This window comes from Arachis duranensis, chromosome 4 (genome assembly GCF_000817695.3).
Source record: "Arachis duranensis cultivar V14167 chromosome 4, aradu.V14167.gnm2.J7QH, whole genome shotgun sequence".
NCBI classification, from domain to species: Eukaryota; Viridiplantae; Streptophyta; class Magnoliopsida; order Fabales; family Fabaceae; genus Arachis; species Arachis duranensis.
In genome coordinates this window covers 120933097-120957469 of record NC_029775.3, presented here as the reverse complement: position 1 = coordinate 120957469, position 24373 = coordinate 120933097, and the positions used below count along the sequence as shown (strand labels likewise).

The following is a 24373-nucleotide window of genomic DNA, read 5'->3' as shown; positions in this document are numbered from 1 at the left end:
TATTATAGAATTATAGAAATCAAATAAGAAAGAATATAATTAAATCAAATGAGAAAGAAAATAAATATTATTCTACGGGTTTTCGACCTAACATAAAAAGAAATTTAATATGTTAGGATGACGATAAGATAATAAAAGAAATATATTAACACTAAGTCACTAACAAACAATTAATTGTCGATGACAAGATCATTTTTTAACAATTTATTCTAGCAATTAATTTGAGTGTCATTTATTTACCAACTCAAATATCAAATTCCGATTGACGAGTAATTACAAATGCTTTCCGTCCAAGAAAAGAGCTGGCACACATGATAGAGCCTAGAATTTTCATACTCCATTTTAATTGTTTTTTATTTTCCATAGTCATGGACCTTCGTCCTTTCTTGGCATACAAAAATTGAATTCACATTTATGGTTACCTAATTTTAAATTCTAAATATATTTTTTTGTTTTTTTAGGAGGCATTCAAATAAAGATTTTTAAAATATTTTTTTAAATTTTTTTTAATAATTAAAATTTAATACATATAATTAATTAAATCGTGTTATTACTCGAACCTACGACCTCTAGATAAATATAAAACAATTATACCGTTTAAGTTACAGTTAGTTGACTTTGATCAAATTAATTTATCTAACCTAATTTTAACAAAAATAACAAAATTTAATTAATTATCTATGTTAAATTTTAATTATTAAAAAATAATTAAAAAAAAAAGATGTTTTATATATCTTTATACGAGTTATTTTTTTTCCCTACTTTCTCAAGCTAAATAATCACTAGTGATAAGTCGTAAAAAAAAAAGTTTAAATAGGGTATTATTTATTGTCAGAAATATGATATATTGAAATGACAACGTGGAAGCTATCAAATTAAGATGAACGGCCACAAATTGAGCGTTGAAAAGTATTAACAAAAAGTCATCATAATAAACGGCAGAGATTGAATAAGAAAAAGCTATGGTTAATGCGATAGAGTTGAATTTGAAACCACAAAAAAGTAAGATTCTTGAGAATTCCATGGACCCTCAAACACCGTATAAATAAGAGTATAAATATGTGTGAGCCTTTGCACTCCGCCGCCTCATTCATCTTATTCAGTTCTCAAAACTCTATCCTCCGATTCTCTCTTTTCTTCGCGAACCCTATTACTAGCTTCTCATCAATTCCAGGTACTAATTTTGATCTATTCTCTCTTGATATTTTGTTGATCTAGTTCATGTTATCTTTTTTTTTAATGTTTCTGATAATAGATAATGGATGATGAAATTGGTAATTGCGCTTGATCGTTTTCTAACGAAAAATAATCCGATATAATGTTTTGAGCTGGAATAATACTGGAATTTTTTTGTTTAAGGTGGATTAATTGTTATTGTTGTTGTTTTTTTATTGGAAAAGTTGTTTTTGTGGTGTTTGAAGTAGCAAAGGTTCTAATCTTTGACCAAAAGGAAATCCTTTTTCTTTTTTTATTTAGATTATGTGTAATTTACGACTTTCAAAAATTCTGCTTCATGATTGAAGCTAAGGGATTCGGTGGTATATATGCTTTTAGGGTATGTGATGTGAATTTATTCTTGTCTTGTATGTGTATCTGAAGTAGATTCCACATGCTTTTGGGGTTTTTGTGAACCCTTTTTATTTTGTCATGGCTTGGGACCGAATATGGAATTGATTAATAATTGATTATAGGCAAGTTGATCACATAAATAGATCTAAGAACTTATGGGAGAGTATTATCATGGTTGTATTAATAACCTAGTTCTTGATAGATATAAGACGAGTCTTCGTTGTTAATGTTGTAATTTTTTTATAGGTATTTATTTGTTTTCTGATTAGATTTATATTTTGTTGTAATTTTAACTGATTTTCTGATTTTGGAATTGTACAGTTGTTCATCAAATCTTCCGGTTGTTGGTTTGGCGTCCCTGCAAGTTCTGCTGTGGCAGATTATAAAGTGAAAGTGTCACGCCCAAGTTTCTTTCATGTTTGAACAGGCTACTACCCATTTTGGAGCAATTGAGCTGCTAGCAGAGTATTTTTCTTCTACTAGAAAAAACTACATACCTTTGTCGTGCCAAGTTAGCTGTATGCATCGTGAGACATACCATAAAATCCCTCGGTTTTCTGATTGCGGTTGGCCACCTACCATAATCTCTGAAGGAGAGTTTTTGAGGGTGCAAGCAGCCTTAGAGACCACTACCCCAGCTTTATATTGCTTTCTCTGAACATCTATTTGTTAATCATCATCATCATGGCTCTGCAGAACATTGGTGCCGCAAATAGCGATGATGCCTTCTACAGGTATAAGATGCCTAAAATGATAACCAAGATTGAGGGCAGAGGTAATGGCATCAAAACCAATATTGTCAATATGGTTGACATTGCAAAAGCGTTGGCTAGGCCGGCATCTTACACCACCAAATATTTCGGTTGTGAGCTTGGAGCACAATCGAAATTCGATGAGAAAACCGGCACTTCTCATGTTAATGGAGCACATGATACTGCAAAACTTGCGGGCCTTCTTGAGAACTTCATTAAGAAATATGTCCAATGCTACGGTTGTGGAAATCCTGAAACTGATATTTTGATTACAAAGAGTCAAATGATCCAGCTGAAATGTGCTGCTTGTGGTTTTGTGTCTGATGTGGACATGAGGGACAAGCTGACTACCTTTATCATCAAGAACCCTCCCGAAGCAAAGAAAGGATCGAAAGACAAAAAGGCCATGAGGAGAGCTGAGAAGGAGAGGATGAAGGAAGGTGAAATGGCTGATGAGGAACAGAAGAAACTGAAGAAAGAGGTTAAGAAGAAAGGCTCTTCATCATCAAAGGATGGCACTGTAAAATCTAGTAAGAAGAAAGCAGGTAGCTCTGATGAGGAACGTGTATCTCCTACACACAGTCAAATTGATGAGAAAGAGGAGGCTCGTGATGAAGATGATGATGTTCAGTGGCAAACGGATACATCTATTGATGCTGCTCGTCAACGTATCCAAGAACAGTTAAGTGCTGTGACTGCTGATATGGTCATGCTCTCAACAAATGAGCCAGAGAAGAAGAAGAAGACAGAAAGCAAGGGTTCTGAGAATGGTGACACTGTGAACTATGCAACTGTGGTCAGGGAAGTGAAAGCATATTTGAAGAAAGGTGTTGCAGCGAAGGAATTGCAGTCACATATTGCTGCATTTCCTGTATCTGCTCAGGAGAAGATGAATGCACTTCTTGAAGGATTATTTGATGGCGTCGAGAAAGGGTTTGGAAAAGAAGCTACCAAGAGGAAGAATCACCTTGCTGCTGCAGTTGCTGGAGATGACGAGGGATCGCAGCTGTTATTGCTCAATGCTGTTGAGGAGTTCTGTTACAAGAAAGGTAGCAATGCATTGAAGGAGGTTGCCCTTATTCTGAAAGCCCTCTATGATGTTGATTTGGTGGAGGAAGAGCACGTCGTCCATTGTCAGAATCGGAGGAAGAATGAGAATAGTTTGTGCTCAGTTCAGAATATTGAAGATTATGATATCACATTTACTTACTGTTATTGTCCTCAGTTTGTTGATTTTCTTTACTGTTGTGTCCTTTTATTTTGAATAAAGGGTCTTGTTTTGGCCCCTTGTGTGGTTGAAGTGTTGCTAGAGTTCATGTGTGTGTCTGGATTATGCGTGATATTGTGTTCTAAGTACTATGGTTTTAGTTATATATTCGCTATAAGATATGTTTCTGATTACATGTGCCCGTAAATTACATGAATTTTGTTGGTAATTTCAATCATCAATAATGCTTGTGATCTTTTCCATGTGTACAACATACATTTGGTTTATTTTTGCATACAAGTTAAGCATACAACGTTAATTTTCTCTGTAATTTAGGCATTCATGATTTGCCCTTTATACAAATTGATCACAGTGTCCTCATCTCCACTCTTGATTTTCATCAAATATTTCAACATCAAAGCAATTTCTTCATCCGAAATTTACCATAGAGCATGGAATCACCAATATTGTTTACACTCTTCACGTGATGAAATAAGGGAATGATGAATCTGTACACAGAAACAATCATTAATTGGATTCTAGCTAATCTTCAGTTTTATTAGTAACTAAGTCTCATTACACCATCTAATTCACAAGTGGTTAAGAACAAATGTTGTAACCTGGTATTGAAGTCCTTGGGCCGTAGTAGTTAGCTTTGATCATCGTATGTATCGAAATCAATATCCCAAGGATTCCCAACAGTAATAGCTGCAATCAAATTGAATCAGTTTTCTTAAACTCCTCTAGATTATTGTGTAGGCTTTCTAAAAAGATGGTTGTTATTTTTCAATTATCATCTGTAGATATATGATATATCCTCTTACCATAAACACTGTCAACGAATACTCTTCTGTTTCACTGAGTATCAGTATAACTTGAAGCGTATGCCTTAAAACAATAAGACCAAGAAACTGCAATATACATGGAACGCACATAATCCTTAGTTCCTTGTTGTAAAAATATAGCAAGAGAGATAAACTATCCATTTTTTTTTTGTATAATTTCTCATAGACAAATAATCATTAATTAAGTATGCCTTATTTTTAATGTAGCCCAATAATCTTTAGAGAATTAAGGTTTAAAATTACTAGAAAAACACCCATTGTAGTAAAGGTTTAAGTGTCTAATAAAGTGTGTTTTTCTTTAGCTAATTAATAAGAAAATTGCTACCCCCCATGAACTTTGTCTATGTAAAATATATAAATTTAAAAGAAGCAAAAATGGAAATTACAATAGTGGCAACTATGCGGCAGCATATCATGGACCTTGTAGATGGTGTTGAATATTCAATGTCAGGTTCATGATTATCAGCACCAAACATTGATACAAACTGATTATTGCTATTGTGAACTCTTCTTGAAGTCTCCCAATAGTTCCATCTAAGACAACAAACTTCTATCACTTCATGGTAGAAAAAGAAAGGTTTAATTATTCTATTAGTTCTATAATTTTGCAAAATTTTTAATTAGGTCTTTGTATTTTTTTTTGTTTTAATTGAGTCCTTGTACTAATATTTTTTTTAATTGGGTCTCTACAATTTTTTTTCTTTTATTTGGGTTTCTGCACCTTTTTTTTTCTTTTTAGTTAAGTCCCTATAAAATTAAGCCAATTACTGTTAAGAATGATCTAATTTAAAAAAAATTGGAGCAAAAACCCAATTAAAAGAAAAAAAAAAGTATAGAAAATTTCGCGAAACTATAGGACCAACAGAGTAATTAAACCAAAAAGAAATAACAATGACAATATAAAAAAAGATGAAGTATGAACATGAAACATGAATCTAGTAAATGTTTGTCAACGTATATATTTACCCGAAATTTATTGGAGATCCACCATCATGGAATGAGGAAGTAGGTGGTGGGGGTACAGTGTAGCCGGGTGTAAATTGCTGCATTAGTTAACATGTATTGTTACTATCATCATCATCATCATCATTATTGTTATTATTATTGTTTAAGTGAACATAATTATGTACCTTTAGGCAAATCTCACAGGTAGTATCGCCTTTCTCATTGCACCATCTTTGAACACAATTTCTATGTACGTACTACAACATTAAAATCAATCAATTAATTAACCAAAGCGTTCTCTTGTTTATTAATTGTAGAATTCCAATAGGCAATACATGTCTTAATTTTTCTTGCTAGGATGTTAGACATATGGTTTGATTACTTCTGAAAAATTTACATAATAGGTGTTAATTTATAGTTATCTGATATTTTCCTTTGTTAAATTTATAATTACCTTGAGGGTGCCAGAACATGAACATGGTGTTTCCATGTGTGACTCTTCATCTTCATTGTGACATATTCGGCATTGTACGAATATATTATTAGGAGATAACGATTCCATTTCATGCACAAAACAGAACTCGAATCCAACAAATTAAGACTGTGTGCGACATGAAGACATCAAAACATGGCAATTTGTTGAGTAGATTCAGGAATTAATACAACAATGCATTAAGCCTTTAATTTATGATGATTGCTTTGATTTGTTTTGCTTCTCTATTTGGCTGGTCCTCAAAACGAAGCAAGAGATTGAGTGTCCTTGTTATCACAAACAAAGCACAAATATAACATAAGGTATGCCATAATAATAAAACAATGTAGAAATCTTCAAAACCAAGAAACACATTCCCTCCTTTTTTTATCTACACATATTTATTTAATTTTCTCTATGTTATGTTGTGTGATGCCTGAGAAAAGCACTATACTACAAAGGAAAGCAGAGAATCTCCATCCACGTGCTTTTCACAATAAATATGAATTAACTTATTCATCCATTTTTAAGAAAATTAAAACTTACAAGTTACAACACATTGACAAATAAGAAACTATAATGTGTAGAGTCATTACAATTCTAATAGTAATATTGGTATATAACACAAAAAGGAAGCAGTTGAATCTACATATGGTAGCTTTGTTTCTTCATTTCAACTAATAATCATTAGTTTCTTTCTTCTACCTAGCTAGATATTCTATTATTTTCTCTCATCTTAGTTTAGCCAAAGCAAGATATATATCAATATCCATGGCATGAAACAATCTTACACCAAAAGATATCATCACACTCAAAGCAACAAATGTGAGCATCCCTAATGCAACACTTTGTCTTAGGCTCAACAAACAACATTCCCAATAACCTTAATGCTTCAAATACATCTTTGTCGTAGTAAACATAGTAGTACTTCTCTTATTGCATTCAATTACGTTATGCCACATGACCTTCCTAGATAATAGTCCTGATCATCGCCGCCATCAGAGTAGCTCATCCCAACAATCTTGCATCGTGGCATGCACCGCCAGCGAATTAGGCTCTTGGAGAAGATCGGCTTCCATGAAAGCTTGGCTGCCTCCATTGATAATAAGTCGAGTTGGGATCTCTAAATCAACTCTTTTTTACAAGGAAATTGTGATGATGGTTGTTATAGCTATTTATAAGTGGTTTACGGTGCAAACTGAAATCGATTGTTACATAACAATGAAAACGTATTGATTAGCATCAGATAGCATTAGCATATGAATCAGTTTAACATTCCAATAACAGATTACTAACTACATCAATATCTTGACTAATAACAGATTCATTGTGCACACAAAAATAATCGCATTTTTTGAGATTGTTACACAAGGAATCAATAACATTTGTACACAAGATGAGTAGACTAAATCCCCATAGTGGTATCTGAGATTTATGACTTTTACCATTTTAGTCGTTCAGATTCAAAATTTACTATACTGGTCCCCGAGATCCGACTCCAGGCACCATATTAGTCCCTGAATCCTTTCTAGCATTGAGTCATGATAAGTGTATATTAGCTAAAAGAATTTTAATTGAAGAGTTGAAGAAGAGACATTGATGAACATCAGTCATCATAAGAGGAGTGAGGTGCAGAAGTGCAGCCAGGATGGAAGGGATCTTCGGATCCGCAGCAATGCCAATACTGAAAAACTTTGCCGGAATCAGGAGTGTTCATGGTGCCCCCTTCATAAACACTCTCAAACTTCCTCTTAGTTTCTCCTGTGGAACAGGAAGACAAGACAGATATCCCAAATAGTTAGACAAGATTCATAGGAAAGAAGGAAAATAAGCACAATGCTTAAATATGCCAAGGTCTTAATTAGCTTCAAGTTCCTAATACTTTTCATGATAGACCCTCCAATACTTCATTAACCTTCGAATTGTAAATGTTCCCTTAAATTTGATATTTTGTGCAGATTAATTTCGAAACATATTTATATAAGTTATGCTAAATAGAAACCAGCTAACAAGAACACATATATATATAATTCACAAAGTTCCACACAAATTTTGGAACTTTTCTATACATACTTTATATATATTCAAGATTTTAACCGATCAAAATTCACAATTCACTACCCTCATTTCATATACTATTCAATATCAGCATTCAAGCAAGAAAATTTGGTCTCCAATTGGGGGAATAAAAGATAACGGAAAAGCCAGAAACTTTTAATAGGAGATGAAACAAAGGAATTGAAAAGAGAGTTACCACCAAAATGGGCAGTGTGAAAGCGACAAGCAAGAGGGTGATTGAGTGAAGGGTCGAATTGAGATTTGCAGTTCTTGCAAGTTCTGAGCTTGATGCTGTGGTTTGAAGAACTCGAGCAACACTGAATAATACTAACAGCCTTGGATGGTGAATGAAACCTTTGTTGAGATTGCAGAGACAAAGAGATTTTGTTGTTACCATGAAGCAGTGGATGCAGATGCAGCTGAGAGAACAAGGAAACAGCCATGGAAGAAGAAATGGACAGATCAGGAATTACACTGCTACTCATGTTTTTACTCATTACATTTCTTCTAAATGGGCCAGGCCCAAAGTTGGGCCCAAAATGACAAAACAACCATAGGCCCAAATCAGAAAAAACAATTGAAAACCTCGTTAACCGTTTTTCATTCTTGTTCGTGTAAATTGGAGATGGATAAGAGCATTTTTAATGGCATGTCTGATCTTCCTGAAGAGGATAAGCAACGAATGTCCACCATGGTAGACCAGCTACAAATTCGAGACAGGTATAATTTTTATTTATTTATTTGTTATTAATGTTGCTTTGTTTGTTTATCCATGGAAATCATGGATTCGGAGCTTTGGTTCGTTTTTGTTTTATTATTCACCTTTTAGTTTTATTTGTTTGTGAGATTTCTATATTGGAATTTGGAAGAGTAATTAGTAATTACCCCAAGGATTGAATGCTAGATTGGGATCTGAACTTGGAAGCTATATCTTAAAAAAAGAAAAAAAATCATTAATTTTTTTTAGGTGGATTTATTGTCAATGAACTTATGAAGCCTTGATTGAACTTCCCATGTTTCTCATATATGAAATTGTTAAATTTTTATTTTTGATTTTTTAATATGAGAGCTGAATTGAGTAAATTGTTTCTTTATATGTTTAAGCATGTAATATAAGATGTAATTGTTGTTTCCATTGGGAGATATACTAATTCAATTACTCTTCTGTATGTGCCATATACTTGTTGATACCTGTCATATGTGGCCTGTTCTATCTTGAATCCTCGAATTGATTCATTGATTAAGAATATTAGGTTATCATCAAGGAAATCGAGGTTTTAAATAAGTAGTTTCTATTGCAGTTGATGCAGCTAAAAATGTGGCCTTCTCATGTTAGAGGATGATTGTTAAACAATGCCACTAAACTAAGGGATTAGATCCTTAATTCCTTCTCGTCTCGCTCGCTTAGGTCTTCTTCCCTCTCTTTCTCGACTAGTTGTCGGATGCCATGGGAAAATGGAGTTCATGTCCTGTCCCTTTGGGTGCAAGAAAGCTTGTATTTCCGACTGGTCCAACAGATGTAACTAGCATCTTTCAGGTCAAGTCTGAAGCTATCACCATTTGATGTACTCCCATGTATAAAAATGCTTGTAGTGCTGGAATGAAAAAAATTTGCTTTGTTCTAGTTCCCCGTTATGTGCAGAATTTCTCATTATTTTTTTTCTTTTTGAAATATCCTTTTCTTAGTCTTATTCATTTGGATACTTTAGAACTGTGTGTGTTAATTGTTAAGACTGAAGCAAAAATGAAATAGCTTTTAAATCTTACTTCTTAAGTGCAAGTTTCTGGCGAAATTACATGTTAAACTAACACTATTTTGTGCATATATTAAAGCAATGCAGCTATTTATAATTTTATATAGAGTTTAAAGTTGAAGGGATGTGAATGTAGAAGTTCTGGTTAGGTCCATTTGGTGTAGAAATTGTTTACTTGTAGCATAAGGTGGACTTTGTTAATTTGTTTTCTGTTCCATTAAAATTGCAGTCTAAGGATGTATAATTCATTAGCGGAGCGATGTTTCAAGGATTGTGTCGATACATTCTATCGGAAATCCCTAACCAGAAACGAGGAAGCGTGTGTTCTCAGGTGTGCCAAAAAATTCATGAGGCTTTCCATGCAAGTTGGTTCCAGATTTTCAGATCTTGACCAAGGTGCACATACTGGTGTCTCTCAATAGCCTCTGTCTTCTGGACAATTGATTTTTTTCATTTTTGTAACATGGAACAATTTTTGTATAATGTATGTCCACTTTAGTGGTTCTAAACCAGAAATTATTCATGACAAGTGAAATTTCTTTAGATAGAGTAAAAGAAAATGTGATACTATTGGTTTTGTCATGATGTTCATATTCAATGTGCCCATCATCTTTACCTGTTCTTTTTTATTTTATTTTCTTTTTCTTGAAATCATTTTTTGTTTAAATGCTTCTTTGTCGAGGATTGTCTAAATATAGCAGATTCCAAGAACAAAGTAACATGCCGTTGTTGAAGAAGGCTCCCAATAGATGCTTTTCTAGCTTCTAAAGTTGATCAAGTCCATGTTCTTTTTCTTTTTCTATTGATATCAATAAGTCTGTTTTTGAAATCTGAACTATTTTGGATTTAAACAAGTAGTCAAAAAGACTCAACTATCAACAAAAGTACATCCAATTTATTTCTGGATTAAAATAAACTTCAATTAAACTAAGAAATGAACCAAAATTATTTATTAGAACTAATAAACTGACAATACAATTTTATTAGATGCCCTAATTACAGAGAAAAACAAAAAAAAATTGAATCAAAGAAATTCGATCTACTAAATACTCGATCCACTAAACTCTAAACTAAACTAATAGAAATACGAAAAATGCGAAAGAGAAAGCTGAACATTAAGAGTAAGTAGTTTTGTTGGTACCTTGAGGAATCTTTATTGTTCTTTTTTTATGTTTTTTGTTGATGATCTCAAACATACCACTGGATTTTGTAATAGTTTCTACAGAAATTTTGAAAGATTTTTGAGAGATTTTGAGAGAAATTTCAAATTTCTTTGTTGCAGTTTTGAGTAGGAGATATGAACGAAATGATTTTTTATATTAGAGCACGAAGAGGTAATGTTTTTTTGGGGTTTCGGGCGCGTGTAGGCGCTTTTTTAATGAGAGTAGTTTTTGTTAGTACTAATAAACTTGGATTTAATACTAGTACTAACAATCATACTAGTATTAAACCTGCTTGATTAAATTTTGATAGCAATAAGACTTGGATGTGTATGTAACTGATCTAATAAAAGATTTACGTAATTTTAACAATAAAAGATATAAACTAATTTAATATCCATAAAAAATTAGCTAAATGAATAATCTCAACGAATATTTTAGTTAATTTTGTTAAAATAATCAAATCTTTAATAAATATTAAATTAATTAAAATTCATAGTGCCTAAATTTTAATTATTAAAATATTAGTTATTCTAAATACATATATACATGTACTTATGCAAGTGTTGAAAAGAATGAATATAGATATATTTATATCCCTTCCGATATATAGCATATAGAGCATGACGGCCACAAGAAGTTGCATTGAAGCTAAGCAAATTAGTCAACAAAACAAAGTTTGATCCTTTGGGCGGTGGTTCTAAAGTAACATGGAGTTGCATAAATCATAATGTTCTTTTAATTCCTTTTTCCTTGTCTTTTTAAGCTTACAAAAGATATAATGCCACTTTACACTTTTGGAGAACATAAGTTGGGTCAATTATTCTCCTCTCCCATTGGCTCTAGTATAATCGTATATATTTGTATCACTTCAACCTTGCTCTAGTATAATAATGATTCACTAAACCACCTCAGCAACTAGCTAATTAATTCCAAATTCTAAAATTTTAAAGTTTTCTTTCAATTAAGAAAAAAGGAAAATCCAAGGGATATATTTGGCCACTCATTCTAATATATATAATAACGCAACTAGACCTAGTAGACGGAATCATGTGTATTGTATTGTATCAAAACTATCAATTAATAGTTGGAAATTAAAGCAAAGCATATACAGGCGTTACAAAAAGATTGAGATACACATACATGCATCATATGATCAATTTTTTTTTTATAATTTTATATTTATGTATCTCAAATATTTAATTCCATTGTTAATATATAGCATACATACATAACATTAATCTAGTTTTAAACCAAAACCTGAGTAAATATTAAAAAACGACATATTTTTAAATATCATTCGAATTTGTTGAGAATTAGTTCTTAATCTACTAAATTAAAAAATATCGTAAAAAATAATTTTAATTTTAAAACAGTGTTATATCTTACATTTTTTTATTATTTTCTCTTGTAATAATATATAATGTTAATTTTAATTTTTAGGCCAACGAGCTATAACTCAAATGGCATAATTTTTTTATACTCACTTAGAGGTCAAAAATTTGAATCTCACTCCTAACTTTAAAAAAAAAAAAATATTTCTAGACACTGCTTTTGTACATTTATCTTTATCTCTTTCTCTGTGTATGTGAATCTTTTGAGTTCCCTAGCTATATAAACACCTTGCCCTCATGTTTGTGTGAGTGTCTTCTCTAGAAAAATAATTATTACAAATGGGAGCACTGGATTACATCTTCTACTTTTGCACCGTTCCAACAACAAAAAGAAAACTCAAATCAATGCAGGTATCTTATAATATATGCATGCTCTCTTTGTTTAGTTTTCTTCTTGGTTCTTCCATTCTAATTAATTAATTCCTATAATCTAATGTATGTATTTGCATTGTTTTATTATTAGACAGTTGAGATTAAAGTCAAAATGGATTGCGATGGATGTGAACGAAAGGTTAGAAATGCAGTCGCTACAATGAGAGGTTTAATTTCCATCACCAACTAATAACACCTACCATTAATATCTTCAATTCTCTTAGCTTTCTTAATCAATGTGCTGCAAATTCATAAGCTTCTTCTCATTATTTTGGCACATTATCGTAGAAAATAAATAATTATGATCATAGGAGCTATAGAGCTGCTAAAATTATGTTCCCGTTTTAAAAAATTCAAACAACATTATTTATGATCTTCTTTTCCAAAGCTTTATATTATTGTTTCAATATTTTTAACTGTTAGTCTTAAACATAAAAAATATATATAATATATAATTAAGATTAACAGTTAAAATTTATTAAAATACTAATATACCGATATATTTAAAAGCTTTTTTATATTATATACTTCGTGCTCTTGAATCTACCTAGCTCTATTTCTAGTCTTCTTGATAATAGTCATCATATCATTTATTAATATATTTTTTTATTTGTGTTTTGGTTGTAAAAGAAAAATTTTTATTTCCATGAGGGGAAAGAATATAATAGATATATCTACCTATCTCTAATTAGAGAAAAGAGAAAAGAAAAAAAAAAAAAACTCCTACCTATTTGGAGAGATGCCTAATAAATAATAGTCAATTGTTACCATTACGTTAAGAACTCCCTAGCTTCAAGTTCACAACATCATTGTACATTGTTTCCTTTTCCTCTTTTTACTTTAGGTCATCCTTTAAGCATTTCCACCTCCATTTTCATATACAACAAAGAAATAATTTTTATACAACATCGGTATAAATTAGTTTTACACGTATTTTTAATTATATAATGACACATTAATAAAAATATATTTTTATATATTAATTATATAAATATTCATCTAAAAAACAGATAAGATTATATAATTATATAAAATATTTTATACTATCAATATATTAAAATTAAACTCATACACAAAACTTTATCTCTCTTAAACGAGGTTGACTATATAAACTAAGGTAAAAATTCAGGTGCAATCGACTTCACGTGAAGTTGATAGCTGAGAGTCGTTAGATAAAAATTTAGTCAAATCAGTCAAATCATCTAACGGCTCCCAGCTATCAACTTCACGTGAAGTGGACTATACCTGAGTTTCTACCATAAATTAAACAATACAATTATTATGTACTATCATGTATTACAATAAGACTATTTATACGTACATTTTCTTTGACCAACCCAACTTATGCATGGGCATGATTTAATTTGTATACTTACTTAGCTTGTTGATTATATTTGGTAGGAGTGAAATCAGTGAATATAAACAGAAAAGAAAGCAAAGTAAGCGTGAATGGTTATGTTGATGCAAACAAGGTGTTGAAGAGGGTAAAAGAAACGGGTAAAAAAAGAGCAGAATTTTGGCCATATGTTCCACAACATGTAGTGACATATCCTCATGCTTCGGGTGTTTATGATAAAAGGGCACCTCCCAATTGTGTCCGAACCTCTCAAACATTTCCTACTTCTTCACAAGACACTCAAGATCAACTCTTAAACTTCTTCAATGAAGACAACGTTAATTCATGCTCCATCATGTAACAATAACAACAACTTTATTTGGTGGAAAAATGAGTCAATTATATATACAGAGGATGTACCTTTTTTTTTATATCACGTATGGGATTTTGGTAGTTTCGGCTTATAATAATTTTAGTGAGTTTCTAATAAATAAGTATTTTTTTTCTCTCTTTGATAAGGCTTTCTATTATTAGAGGAAGAGTCTATTTCCTTTTCTTTTCTTTTTTGGGAGCGAAGTATAACTTCTCTTCAAACTAATATATATATCATCACCACTAGAATCTAAGTGGGAAAAAAAATTTTAAATGCCCTTTACAATTACTTTGAAAGACAATGAGATTCTTAAAAAAAAATCTGACTCGACTCTTAAGCTTTACTTTGATGGGACTAATTAGTCCCTGTGCCAACAAAAGTCAATATTTTTTTTTCTGCACAGGAAATAATCAGTCTCTAAAAAAATCAAAGGCAGGGTTTGATATTTTTTTGGGGTCTCGTAGTCCTTTCGAAGTAATTGTCAGGAATCGGGTGGAGTATTCACTCAATTTAAGTGATTTTCCTAAAATTTCAAATAACATTGTAGTAAATAAAAGATAAAAGTAATTATCGAGATTTTTAATATTGGATATTTTAATTAGTCTGTTAAATTTTAAAAATATATAAAAAATTAATATTTATTTCTGTTAGACAATACAGTTTTTTTATAATTTGATTTGTTATCAATAATCGTAATTGTTGACATAAAATATTAACATGTAGACGAATTTGCACTTCATTCTTAAGACTGATTTAAAGCAGCTACGCATATAAATTAACATTCTATATTAACAATCATCGTGAATGACTAATCTTGAACATTCGTGATACGGTCATGAATTATGTATTGAACCTTCGAGGAAAATGAAAAACGCTGGAGGAGAATGTTGCAATGAAACTTTATTTAAAAAGTAGTAAAGCATAATAGTAAATTAGAAGACATCATTTGTGAAAGTTTGTTCTTGGGGGAATTTGATTCTTGCTGCCTACCACACAAGACAACTCGAATAACACAATGCAAAACCACCACTTACCCTTCTATCTATTCATGTGTCCAACACACACTTATATTAATTAAGCTAAGTATCCTTATTATTTTAATCTTTTTTCATTTCTTGTTAATTCATTATGTACCCAAAGGCATTAATATAATTAGTGTTTCTACCTCAAGATTAATTAGTTATAAGCTATGCAAAAATACACCTTTTAATTTTCTTTTTTCTTCTTAACAAAAATTCAGCTATATGCCTATATAATATAAATAAGTCCTTAACTTTTTATTTCGAAAACAAATAAATATTTGACTAATTAAAAATATAAAAACGTGTTTTATTTTCTAAAAAGCGAGATATTTAATTTTCTCTCAGTGACGTATTTTTCTTTTTTTCATATAAACCCGTATCTCTTCTCTTTCTAAGAATCATTGTCCAAACTATAAAAATGGTGGAAACTCAAGTGCAGTCGATTTCACGTGAAGTTGATAACTGAGAGCCGTTAGATAATTTGACTGATTTGACTAAATTTTTATCTAACAACTCTCAGCTATCAACTTTACGTGAAGTCGACTGCACCTGAGTTTTTATCTTAAAATATATATTGATTTAGAGAGGCTTGCAGAACACCTTAGCTTAATGACTAAAATGGGTTGTTGCATGTGAAATGTTTATGATATGATTTAAAGGTTGCAAAAGTGTGTGAAAGTTTTGCTTGTGTAATAAGCTATTTAAAATAGATACCTCTCAATGATTGAACTTATTTAGTTTTAGAAAAAAAAATTTAAAACTTAACATGTCAACGATAATGTACTACTTATGATCATCTCTATCATCAAACTTGCAAATTATAAAGTTATTTTCTCCAGCACTCCATGTTTCTATAAAGATTGTAATTCATGTCATTCAAAATTAATTAAGTGATTTTGAATTCATTAGAGTAATGCAGCATCCATATATATGGCTCCAATATAATAAAAAAAATTATTAATAATAAATTAAATAATACTGTATTTGAGTCTAATGTGATAATTGTAATCTTATCTGATCAGACAATTTAGTTGATGAGGACCAGCCAATATTACAAAAGACAAAGCAAAAGAACCCATTTGTTTATTGCTTTATTTGTTTTGGTAGTAAGCAAAATATATTCCAAAACTTTATATTACATCCCTTATAATATAAATTAAAGCACAATCAACCAAAATATATATCAACTCGTATATATACATATATTTATGTATAAATATATGTACAATTTAATTTATTTTTAATGTATATTAATATTTTAATATATGTTTTATATAATTATTTAATTTTATAGCTAATTTTTTGTGTACACCTAACATAGTTGTTATATATAACATTATATATATTTTTTCCTACAATTTTTTTAATACAACTTTAAATTCATGTATGTTCAATAGTTAATACTTTGCTTATTGATACGTAATGCCAAAAGGTATGAGAAATTGATGATAAAGAGGTGCACCCTTTTAGCTTTATTATTCGATGGAGGCATTTTTTTTGTTAAAGAAGCTTCTGCTAATAAAGGAGCGATTATGCTGAACTTTTAAGAGAACTGTATATTAGTATATATAATTACATTAATCTTCCTTTGATTGATGGATTAATGTCCACTAATCAACCATCTTACCAGCCTAAATATGTTATCCGAATAAACTATTATTTTAGTTTTTAAAAAATTTAATTTTTGACAAAATAACTTTTGATTTTTTTTTAAGAGACGTGTATTCTAAATAAAAATCTAGATATTACCCTATTTTATTCTTGTGCTGCAACCTTTATAGAAGCTTAAATTTTATTTATACTATTAATCCACCGAAAATATTTAATCAAAATAAATTAATCAAAAATAATTAAAATTTATTTTATTTATTATTTGTCAATTATTATAATAATTAATAAATATTAAATAAGGCAAATTTTGACTTTTTATTTTTCTAATATTATCGATTAATTCACATTGTATTAAGAGATAAATTTTTGAAATTTTAAACTTAAGCCCGAATAAACTTTATTTATGTGCATCAACCCCTAAGCATCATATATATCACAACTAGACACTAAATTTTACTCCAATTATGGATAATTCTATAGAAATTCAAAATTAAAAAATCAATCTTATGTTTTTTTTACAGTATCTCTTAATTCTGTAAGTTAAAAATTAATTTACTGTAATTTAAATTTTATTTAAGAGTTTGTCATTAGCTAATAAATTATTACAAACACAAAACATAGTTCGAATTTCTAACACTTACTTAAGTAAACTAATGAATTAACTATTAAACATTTTATCAACCTTAAAATTATACTACAACAGATGCAGGAGATAGCGTCTAAAAATTGGCGGCCATTTGCTAAAACTGCTGCAAATTGACAAAATAGCGACAATTCTGATCGCGGTTTTGCTTCTGTTATATAAATTGATCAAGATAACAACTATTTAAATGTTCCAACCGCTGCAAATTAATTTATTATATTTATTTAAGAGGCGCACTTTTTTAAGAAACGACAGTTCCTTCTCTTCTTTGATTCTGACATATTTTACCCTTCTATTACAAATAAATAAAAAGTTATATATTTGATACGTGTTGTTTTATCATAGGACAGCCATAACAACATAGTAATAATAATCCAACTCTAAGCAATCTCTTAATTCTCTTTTAGAAACGCTCTTTGTTATTCAAATAAGGCCAAGATCCTCGGCTCTTTTAAAACATATTATTATATTTTTTAATTTATTGTTCAAACTAAGTACCTCATTGTTTTTTTTTTTTTGGTGGATAAGGGAGGTCAAGACCCCAAAACAAAAAACAGAAAAAGAAAAACTAACAAGAGCCTCTCGGCCTTAGAGAACCATAACTATCTAACAAGAGAGAATTCGTAATGTCAGGAGGCGGAGTATCAAACAGATGAAGACCAAGAGGAAGGTGCTGTCCTTTCTTGGCAAGAGTGTCAGCTACAGTATTCGCTTCTCTCAGCGTATGCTTCCATTCAACCTTATGAATGCGGCTACTTAACAAGCTTATATCGTCAAGGAGAGGTTTGCAAGGATGAGAATTAGTACAACCTTCTCTTATAAAATTAATAGCCATAGCCGAATCAGACTCGATGAGAACATGAGAGAATTCATTTGCTACCGCAATGTGCAGACCCTTTACAATGCCCCAGAGCTCAGCTTGTGTGATGGAGCAGCTACCTAAATTGCAAGAGAAGCCAACAACAAATCTGCCAAGGTGGTTACGAAACACTCCTCCACAAGCTGCATTGTTTTCTCGCTTGAAAAATGATCCATCCACGTTCAACTTCATGCAATTTTCTACAGGGGGATACCATTTTATCATGCTTATAGCTACAGTACGATTTCTTTTTAATTGGGAGCTTTTCCTCATAACGCTCAACATCTCTTTTCCACGGAATTTAATAACTTCAAAAGCTGCTGTTGGGTGCATCCTCTTACCTTCAAAAATATATTTATTACGGAAGAACCAGAGACATGAGCTTGCCACTCCAAAAATACATGACCAATCAGTTTCATTAGATAAATTGGCAAAGAGCCAATCTCTAATAGTCATGTCGAAGAAATCTGTAATAATGTCGTGAGCCTTGAAGAAGTTCCAAACCGCTTTGGCAAATGGACAATCTCTAAGTACGTGGAGAATATCTTCATCCGCTGCATTGCAAACCGGACATTGAGCAGAATTGGACATATGTCGTCTTCTCCGTTCTACATTTGTTAGAAGCACGTTGTGGGCCACTAACCAAAGGAAGGATTTGATTCTTTCAGTTCCTTTCCATCTCCAAACCAATTTAAAGAGCTCATCCGAGGGTGTTGCATCATCAATAATTGATTTGTATGCTGATTTGAGGGAGAAAGAACCATCTGATGTACCAGACCAAGCAATGCTATCCATTTCTTTCCATGGCGATGGAGGTGCCATTGCACTAATCCTCTTAATTACTGAGTCCGGGAGCCATTCGTTGAGCTTCGTTAAGTCCCAGGACCCTGAAACATTAAGGAAGTCCGTCAAATTACAACAAGTATCTAAAGGACTGATTACCTGAGTTGCATGATGCTCCAGTTTTCCAAGTTCTGGCACCCAATTATGCTTCCAAAAATTGATGTTTGTTCCCTGTCCAATACGCCAAATAGAATTCTTTTCCACCCCATTCCAGGTTGTGCATATGCCTTTCCACAAGTTAGAAGCCTTATTTTTCCTAGAGACCCTTGGGAGCAGATCTTCTCCACAGTTGTATTTAGATCTCAACACTCTGGCCCATAAAGAGTCCTTCATTTCTATTAGACCCCATCCCATTTTCATCATAAACGCATGATTCAGATCCTTTGCATGTCTAATACCAAGGCCTCCTGATTCTTTGGGACTATTTATCTTCTTCCAATTAACAAGATGAACCCTTTTTGATTGATTAGTTTCACCCCAAAGGAAGGACCTGCATTTACGATCAATTATGTCACAAGTAGCAATTGGTAAAATAGCAGTTTGCATTGTATAACTAGGTAAAGAAGATAAAACAGATTTCACCAGTGTTGTCCTTCCGGCCAATGACAAAGATGAAGCCTTCCAATTGTTGAGCCTAGTATTCAGCTTATCAATAATCCCACTATAGGTGTTCTTCGACACTCTAGAGTGAAGGAGAGGTACCCCCAAATATTTACCAAGATCATCAGTTCTTGAAAATTGGAGGGAGTTGCTGATTTCACTTCTGACACTATTACCCACATTAGCGGAAAAGAAGATACGAGTTTTCTCATTGCTAACTTTTTGTCCTGAGCTCGAGCAAAAAGCATCTAAGACTTTGTTAATAACCTCGGCCTGCTCCATGCTAGCTTCGGCGAAAAGAATGAGATCATCCGCAAAACACAGATGGGATAGCTTAGGGCCATCTTTCTTGAGACAAATAGGCTTCCAAAACCCCAAATTCACTGCAGAGGTAATAAGTTGAGAAAGTCTTTCCATGCATAGGACAAAAATATAGGGCGAGATGGGATCTCCTTGACGGATTCCTCTTGTGGGAGAGAATTCTTCTAAGGCTTCTCCATTCCATAGAATTCGCATCTTTGGAGTAGAAATACAACAAACAACCAAATCAATGAAATTCTGTGGGAGACCAATATCTTGAAGAGTATCCTTGATGAAGCTCCATTTGAGCCTATCGTAAGCTTTTTCTAGATCAATCTTTATTGCCATCCAACCTTTAGAGCCCTTCTTGAGTCTCATGGAATGTATCACTTCTTGAGTAATGACAATGTTATCTGCGCTATGTCTTCCCGGGACAAAACTACACTGATTGGGTTGAACAAGTTTTTCCATCACTTTTCTCAATCTGTTGGCAAGGATCTTTGTAACAGCTTTGTATGAGACATTACACAGACTAATTGGGCGCATTTGCTTCATGTGAGTAACCGGCTCCACCTTGGGAATAAGGGTAATAAGAGTTTCATTGATCTCCTCAATCTTGTGAGGATTAGAGAAGATACTCTGCACCAGCCAACATAAATCTGTTCCCACCACTTCCCATTGATGTTGGTAGAAGATGGCCTGAATGCCATCCTTACCTGGTGCTTTCAGGCTGCCCATTTGAAAGATGGAATCCTTAATTTCTTGATTAGTAACATTGTTGCCAAGAAGATTGATCTCATAATTATTCAGGGAAGGAAAAGCATGATTCAAAATAAAGGGATTTTCCGGAGTGTCATCTTGGTAAAGATTCACATAGAAGGTAGTAGCCATGACTTCAAGAGTGGAGTTGTCCGACACCCAATTCCCATTATCATCCATAAGGGAATTAATTTTATTTCTCCGCCTTCTAGCTATAGTCGTGCCATGGAAATACTTAGTATTACGGTCTCCAAATTCTATCCAATTGCATCTCGACTTTTGAAACCATAACAACTCTTCTTGAGAGAGGATCTGCTCATATTCTCTCCATAAACTTGCTTGCAAGTCTTCTAAAAAAAATTGCTATTCAAATTAAGACTGGTGGCAATACCATTTAATCTACGAAGAATCCTATTCTTTTTGAAGAAGATATTCCCAAATACAGAAGAGTTCCAAATTCTAACAGCATCTTGGAAATTTGAAATACAATTAGACCAAGAGTTCTGCCAGCTCCAATTATTTTTTACAACATTACCGAAATCTGAATGAGTAAGCCATGCTGCAGTAAAACGAAAAGGTCTCCTTCTTCTGTTAAAGGGTTGAGGAGAAGCAAGCTGAAATAAGAGAGGAGTATGATCTGACTTCATCATAGCCAAGTGTTTGACTTTAACATCAGGGAAGATAATTTGCCAATCCAAGTTGCACAAACCTCGGTCAAGTCTCTCAAATAAATTTCCTCGCTTCCAAGTAAACGGCCAGCCAGAAAAACCCAAATCCATCAACCCGCATTCAGACACACAAGTTTGAAAATCAGTACAAGCTCCCTGGATCTGATTCAATGATCCTCCCTTCCTTTCGTGAGCGTGAAGCATGGCATTAAAATCACCAGCAATACACCATGGGGAAGAGATATTCTGACTAATAGAATTAAGACAACTCCATAACTCCTTTCTCTGACCTCTTTGAGGACTGCCATAGATAGCTGTAAAGAGCCAGGGGATAGAATTTTTACCAACAACCTGCATATGAACAAATTGAACATGGTGGTGGAGAACAATAACTTGCCAAAAATTAGTGTCCCAAATACACCAAATACCTCCCGAGTGCCCTCTAGATTCCTCCACAAAGACGCCATCAAAACCCATCTTTTCTCGAATCTTATTGCCACGGTCCCCATTAACATGGGTTTCAAGAAGAATTATGAAATTAGCTTCAAACTCTCTCCTCAGATCTCTAATCAAAGTAGGAAAACCCTTTCCACCAACTCCACGACAATTCCATATAATAAAATTCATGGATAACATAAATGGAAGGAAAAAACAGTCACCAGAGACCTAAGCTTAGGACAAGGCAATGCCCTTCCCTCTGTCATTAATCTTACCATATATGCCATGGTCGTCCTTGTTAGAGCTACTACTTGCAATCTCCATAGCTTCATCTGGAGGTTTTTTCAGTTGGTCACCTTCTTTCCGAAACATTACCGAATCTCCAACTACGAAGTTTGGTTGTTGTTGCTTTTGGGTTTGGACCATGAATTCATTCTTGACCACATGCTTCTCAAGGGTGTCATGCACTTGTTTTGTAGCCTCATACGCCTCTCTCTCCTCTTGTTGGAGTTTTCGCATGCTTTCAAGTATGACAAGTTCCATCGCTTCTTTCTCTAGATTCTTCGATGATGAAGGTTCACTGGAGAAGTGGGATTGAGTAACCTTGCTTATTTGGGGAGAATTATGGTTAGTCTTGGTTTTGGGCTTTGAATTCTTCTCACCATTGTTAGGTCCATACTTAAAAGAGGTATTCTTCTTAGATGATTGAGGATTTTTACCAGCTCCAGCTTTGAGAATCTTTTTTGTAATAGAATTATAAGGTGTAATAACCTTTTGGGCTTTTGCTTTTGTTTTTGCAAGCCCAACATGCTTAGCCTTCTCTTGGATCAATCCTTGTTCTGGACCCACATGCATAGCCTCTTCTTCATGAGCATTTCCATGCAAGCTTTCCTCACGTGGCTCTTCACTAAAATCATCACTCAACACATTAAAACGTGACCCTTCCTTATTACTAGTCTCTCGTTCAATATTTGAATCTTCCTTATTAGTGCGTATCTCTCTCCCAGATTCGGCTCCCTTGTATTTTGGCGTGGATTTATCAAACTTCTTTCTTATAGGTCTCCTTACCATCATCCAGGGTCCAAAATTAGGGGGATCTTGATTACTTACTCGATTAGTATGGGAATTAGAATCTCCTTGAGTAGCGCTATTAACATTAATATCCTGATTCTGATTAGCTTGTTCTTCCTTCGGGCTGCTGGCACCGATATCTGCTTCCTGGTCCTCTTCGTGGCTTACTGCTTCGCTACATTGCTCCGCCTTATGTCCATACTTGCCACAATTGAAGCATATGAGATGGAGACCTTCATATTCGATATTTAGAGTGCTTCCAAGGACCGAGATTCTGGGTACCAATTTTTTAGACAAATCAATTTCTACACAAATTCTTGCAAATCTTCCTCGAGAATGTATGGACGTAGCACGATCAGTTTTTAACATAGTACCAATGGTTGAACCAACCCTCCATAAGAACCTATGGTTGTATAGTTCAATAGGTAAATTCGGGATGCGAATCCAAGCAGCAATCTTCTTAACTGCGTTTTCTGTTGATAGAAAAAAAGGTCTCCACCTTTGAACAATAAGATAATGCCCTGCTATCATCCAAGGACCTTCAAGGAGAGCATGAGAGTAATCTTCCTCATTTGAAAAATGCACCAAAAAATAATCACGATCCATGTCAATAACACTAATCTTACCTTTTTTCACCCAATCACGATTCAGTCGTTGTTCCATGAATCCCAAGTGCACTCTTTTTCCTAATACTTTGACGATCAAAGCCGCATGCCAGGGCTTACACCACTCGTCAAACTCTTCTCTCGACACTGGTATGACTGGGCATGGATCGAAGGGTTTATCCGTCTTCTCTAGCACCTCTTCATCTTTATACCACCTGTCCTCTGGATCAGATTCATCTTCATCAATAGCCCCTTCCGGAATTATATTATCGACCATCTTCGGACCTGGCGGCGATAGCAAAGAGTCTTTATAGGACATATCTGCTATTTTTGGAGAGTTATAATTTTCCACGACCTGAATATCCATGCCGTTTCCCTGCTTGTTGAGATCAGCAACCTCCCTTATTTTAACTTTCTTTGTGCTCCTTTGCACCAGATCTAGTTCTTGTCGTGATGCCCTAGGAGAGCGTTCACCAGACATAGCATTCAGATAAATAAAGGAATCTTAGGAGCTACCACTTAGCATCACTAAGTACCTCATTGTTATTATGAAATAACACAACCGAAGCTTTGTTCTTTATTAAAAGATTTAACTATTTTATTATTGGTTCATATAATTTTATTAAATTTATAATTAAATTTTTATATATTTTTAAAATTAATTTATGTATTATTTTAAATTTTATAATTAAATCTATTTTTTTAGTATAAAAAATA

General features: G+C 32.9%; 6 protein-coding genes across 7 annotated transcripts; 3 read left to right on the top strand and 3 right to left on the bottom strand.

Moving 5' to 3' along the window:
* Nucleotides 1–1024: 1024 nt before the first annotated feature.
* On the top strand, nt 1025–3585 carry LOC107486812 (eukaryotic translation initiation factor 5). Its single transcript, XM_016107381.3, has 2 exons — nt 1025–1174; nt 1891–3585. Exon 2 carries the CDS (start codon nt 2254–2256, stop codon nt 3583–3585), a length of 1332 nt encoding a protein of 443 aa, XP_015962867.1. The 5' UTR covers nt 1025–1174; nt 1891–2253.
* A 172-nt stretch (nt 3586–3757) lies between these two features.
* On the bottom strand, nt 3758–6038 carry LOC107486928 (uncharacterized). The gene is made up of 7 exons (XM_016107500.3): nt 5773–6038; nt 5504–5575; nt 5340–5416; nt 4760–4907; nt 4353–4439; nt 4149–4236; nt 3758–4037 (listed from the first exon to the last, which is right to left on the bottom strand). Exons 1-7 carry the CDS (start codon nt 5878–5880, stop codon nt 4009–4011), a joined length of 609 nt encoding a protein of 202 aa, XP_015962986.1. The 5' UTR covers nt 5881–6038; the 3' UTR covers nt 3758–4008.
* Nucleotides 6039–7020: 982 nt separating this feature from the next.
* Nucleotides 7021–8305, bottom strand: LOC107486930 (uncharacterized). Its single transcript, XM_016107503.3, has 2 exons — nt 8045–8305; nt 7021–7551 (listed from the first exon to the last, which is right to left on the bottom strand). The coding sequence occupies exons 1-2, from the start codon at nt 8289–8291 to the stop codon at nt 7397–7399; spliced, it is 402 nt and encodes a 133-aa protein (XP_015962989.3). The 5' UTR covers nt 8292–8305; the 3' UTR covers nt 7021–7396.
* A 124-nt stretch (nt 8306–8429) lies between these two features.
* Nucleotides 8430–10193, top strand: LOC107486838 (mitochondrial import inner membrane translocase subunit Tim9-like). Its single transcript, XM_016107404.3, has 2 exons — nt 8430–8568; nt 9832–10193. Exons 1-2 carry the CDS (start codon nt 8474–8476, stop codon nt 10022–10024), a joined length of 288 nt encoding a protein of 95 aa, XP_015962890.1. The 5' UTR covers nt 8430–8473; the 3' UTR covers nt 10025–10193.
* A 2218-nt stretch (nt 10194–12411) lies between these two features.
* On the top strand, nt 12412–14433 carry LOC107486837 (heavy metal-associated isoprenylated plant protein 21-like). Of its 2 annotated transcripts, none has more exons than XM_016107402.3 (3): nt 12412–12507; nt 12620–12695; nt 13930–14433. In XM_016107402.3, exons 1-3 carry the CDS (start codon nt 12436–12438, stop codon nt 14223–14225), a joined length of 444 nt encoding a protein of 147 aa, XP_015962888.1. In that variant the 5' UTR covers nt 12412–12435; the 3' UTR covers nt 14226–14433. The 2 variants fall into 2 exon arrangements, with proteins under 2 accessions (XP_015962888.1, XP_015962889.1); XM_016107403.3 differs by having other exon boundaries at nt 12435–12507; nt 12624–12695.
* Nucleotides 14434–21224: 6791 nt separating this feature from the next.
* On the bottom strand, nt 21225–22169 carry LOC107486813 (uncharacterized). Its single transcript, XM_021141752.1, has 2 exons — nt 21971–22169; nt 21225–21856 (listed from the first exon to the last, which is right to left on the bottom strand). The coding sequence occupies exons 1-2, from the start codon at nt 22167–22169 to the stop codon at nt 21225–21227; spliced, it is 831 nt and encodes a 276-aa protein (XP_020997411.1).
* Nucleotides 22170–24373: the final 2204 nt, after the last annotated feature.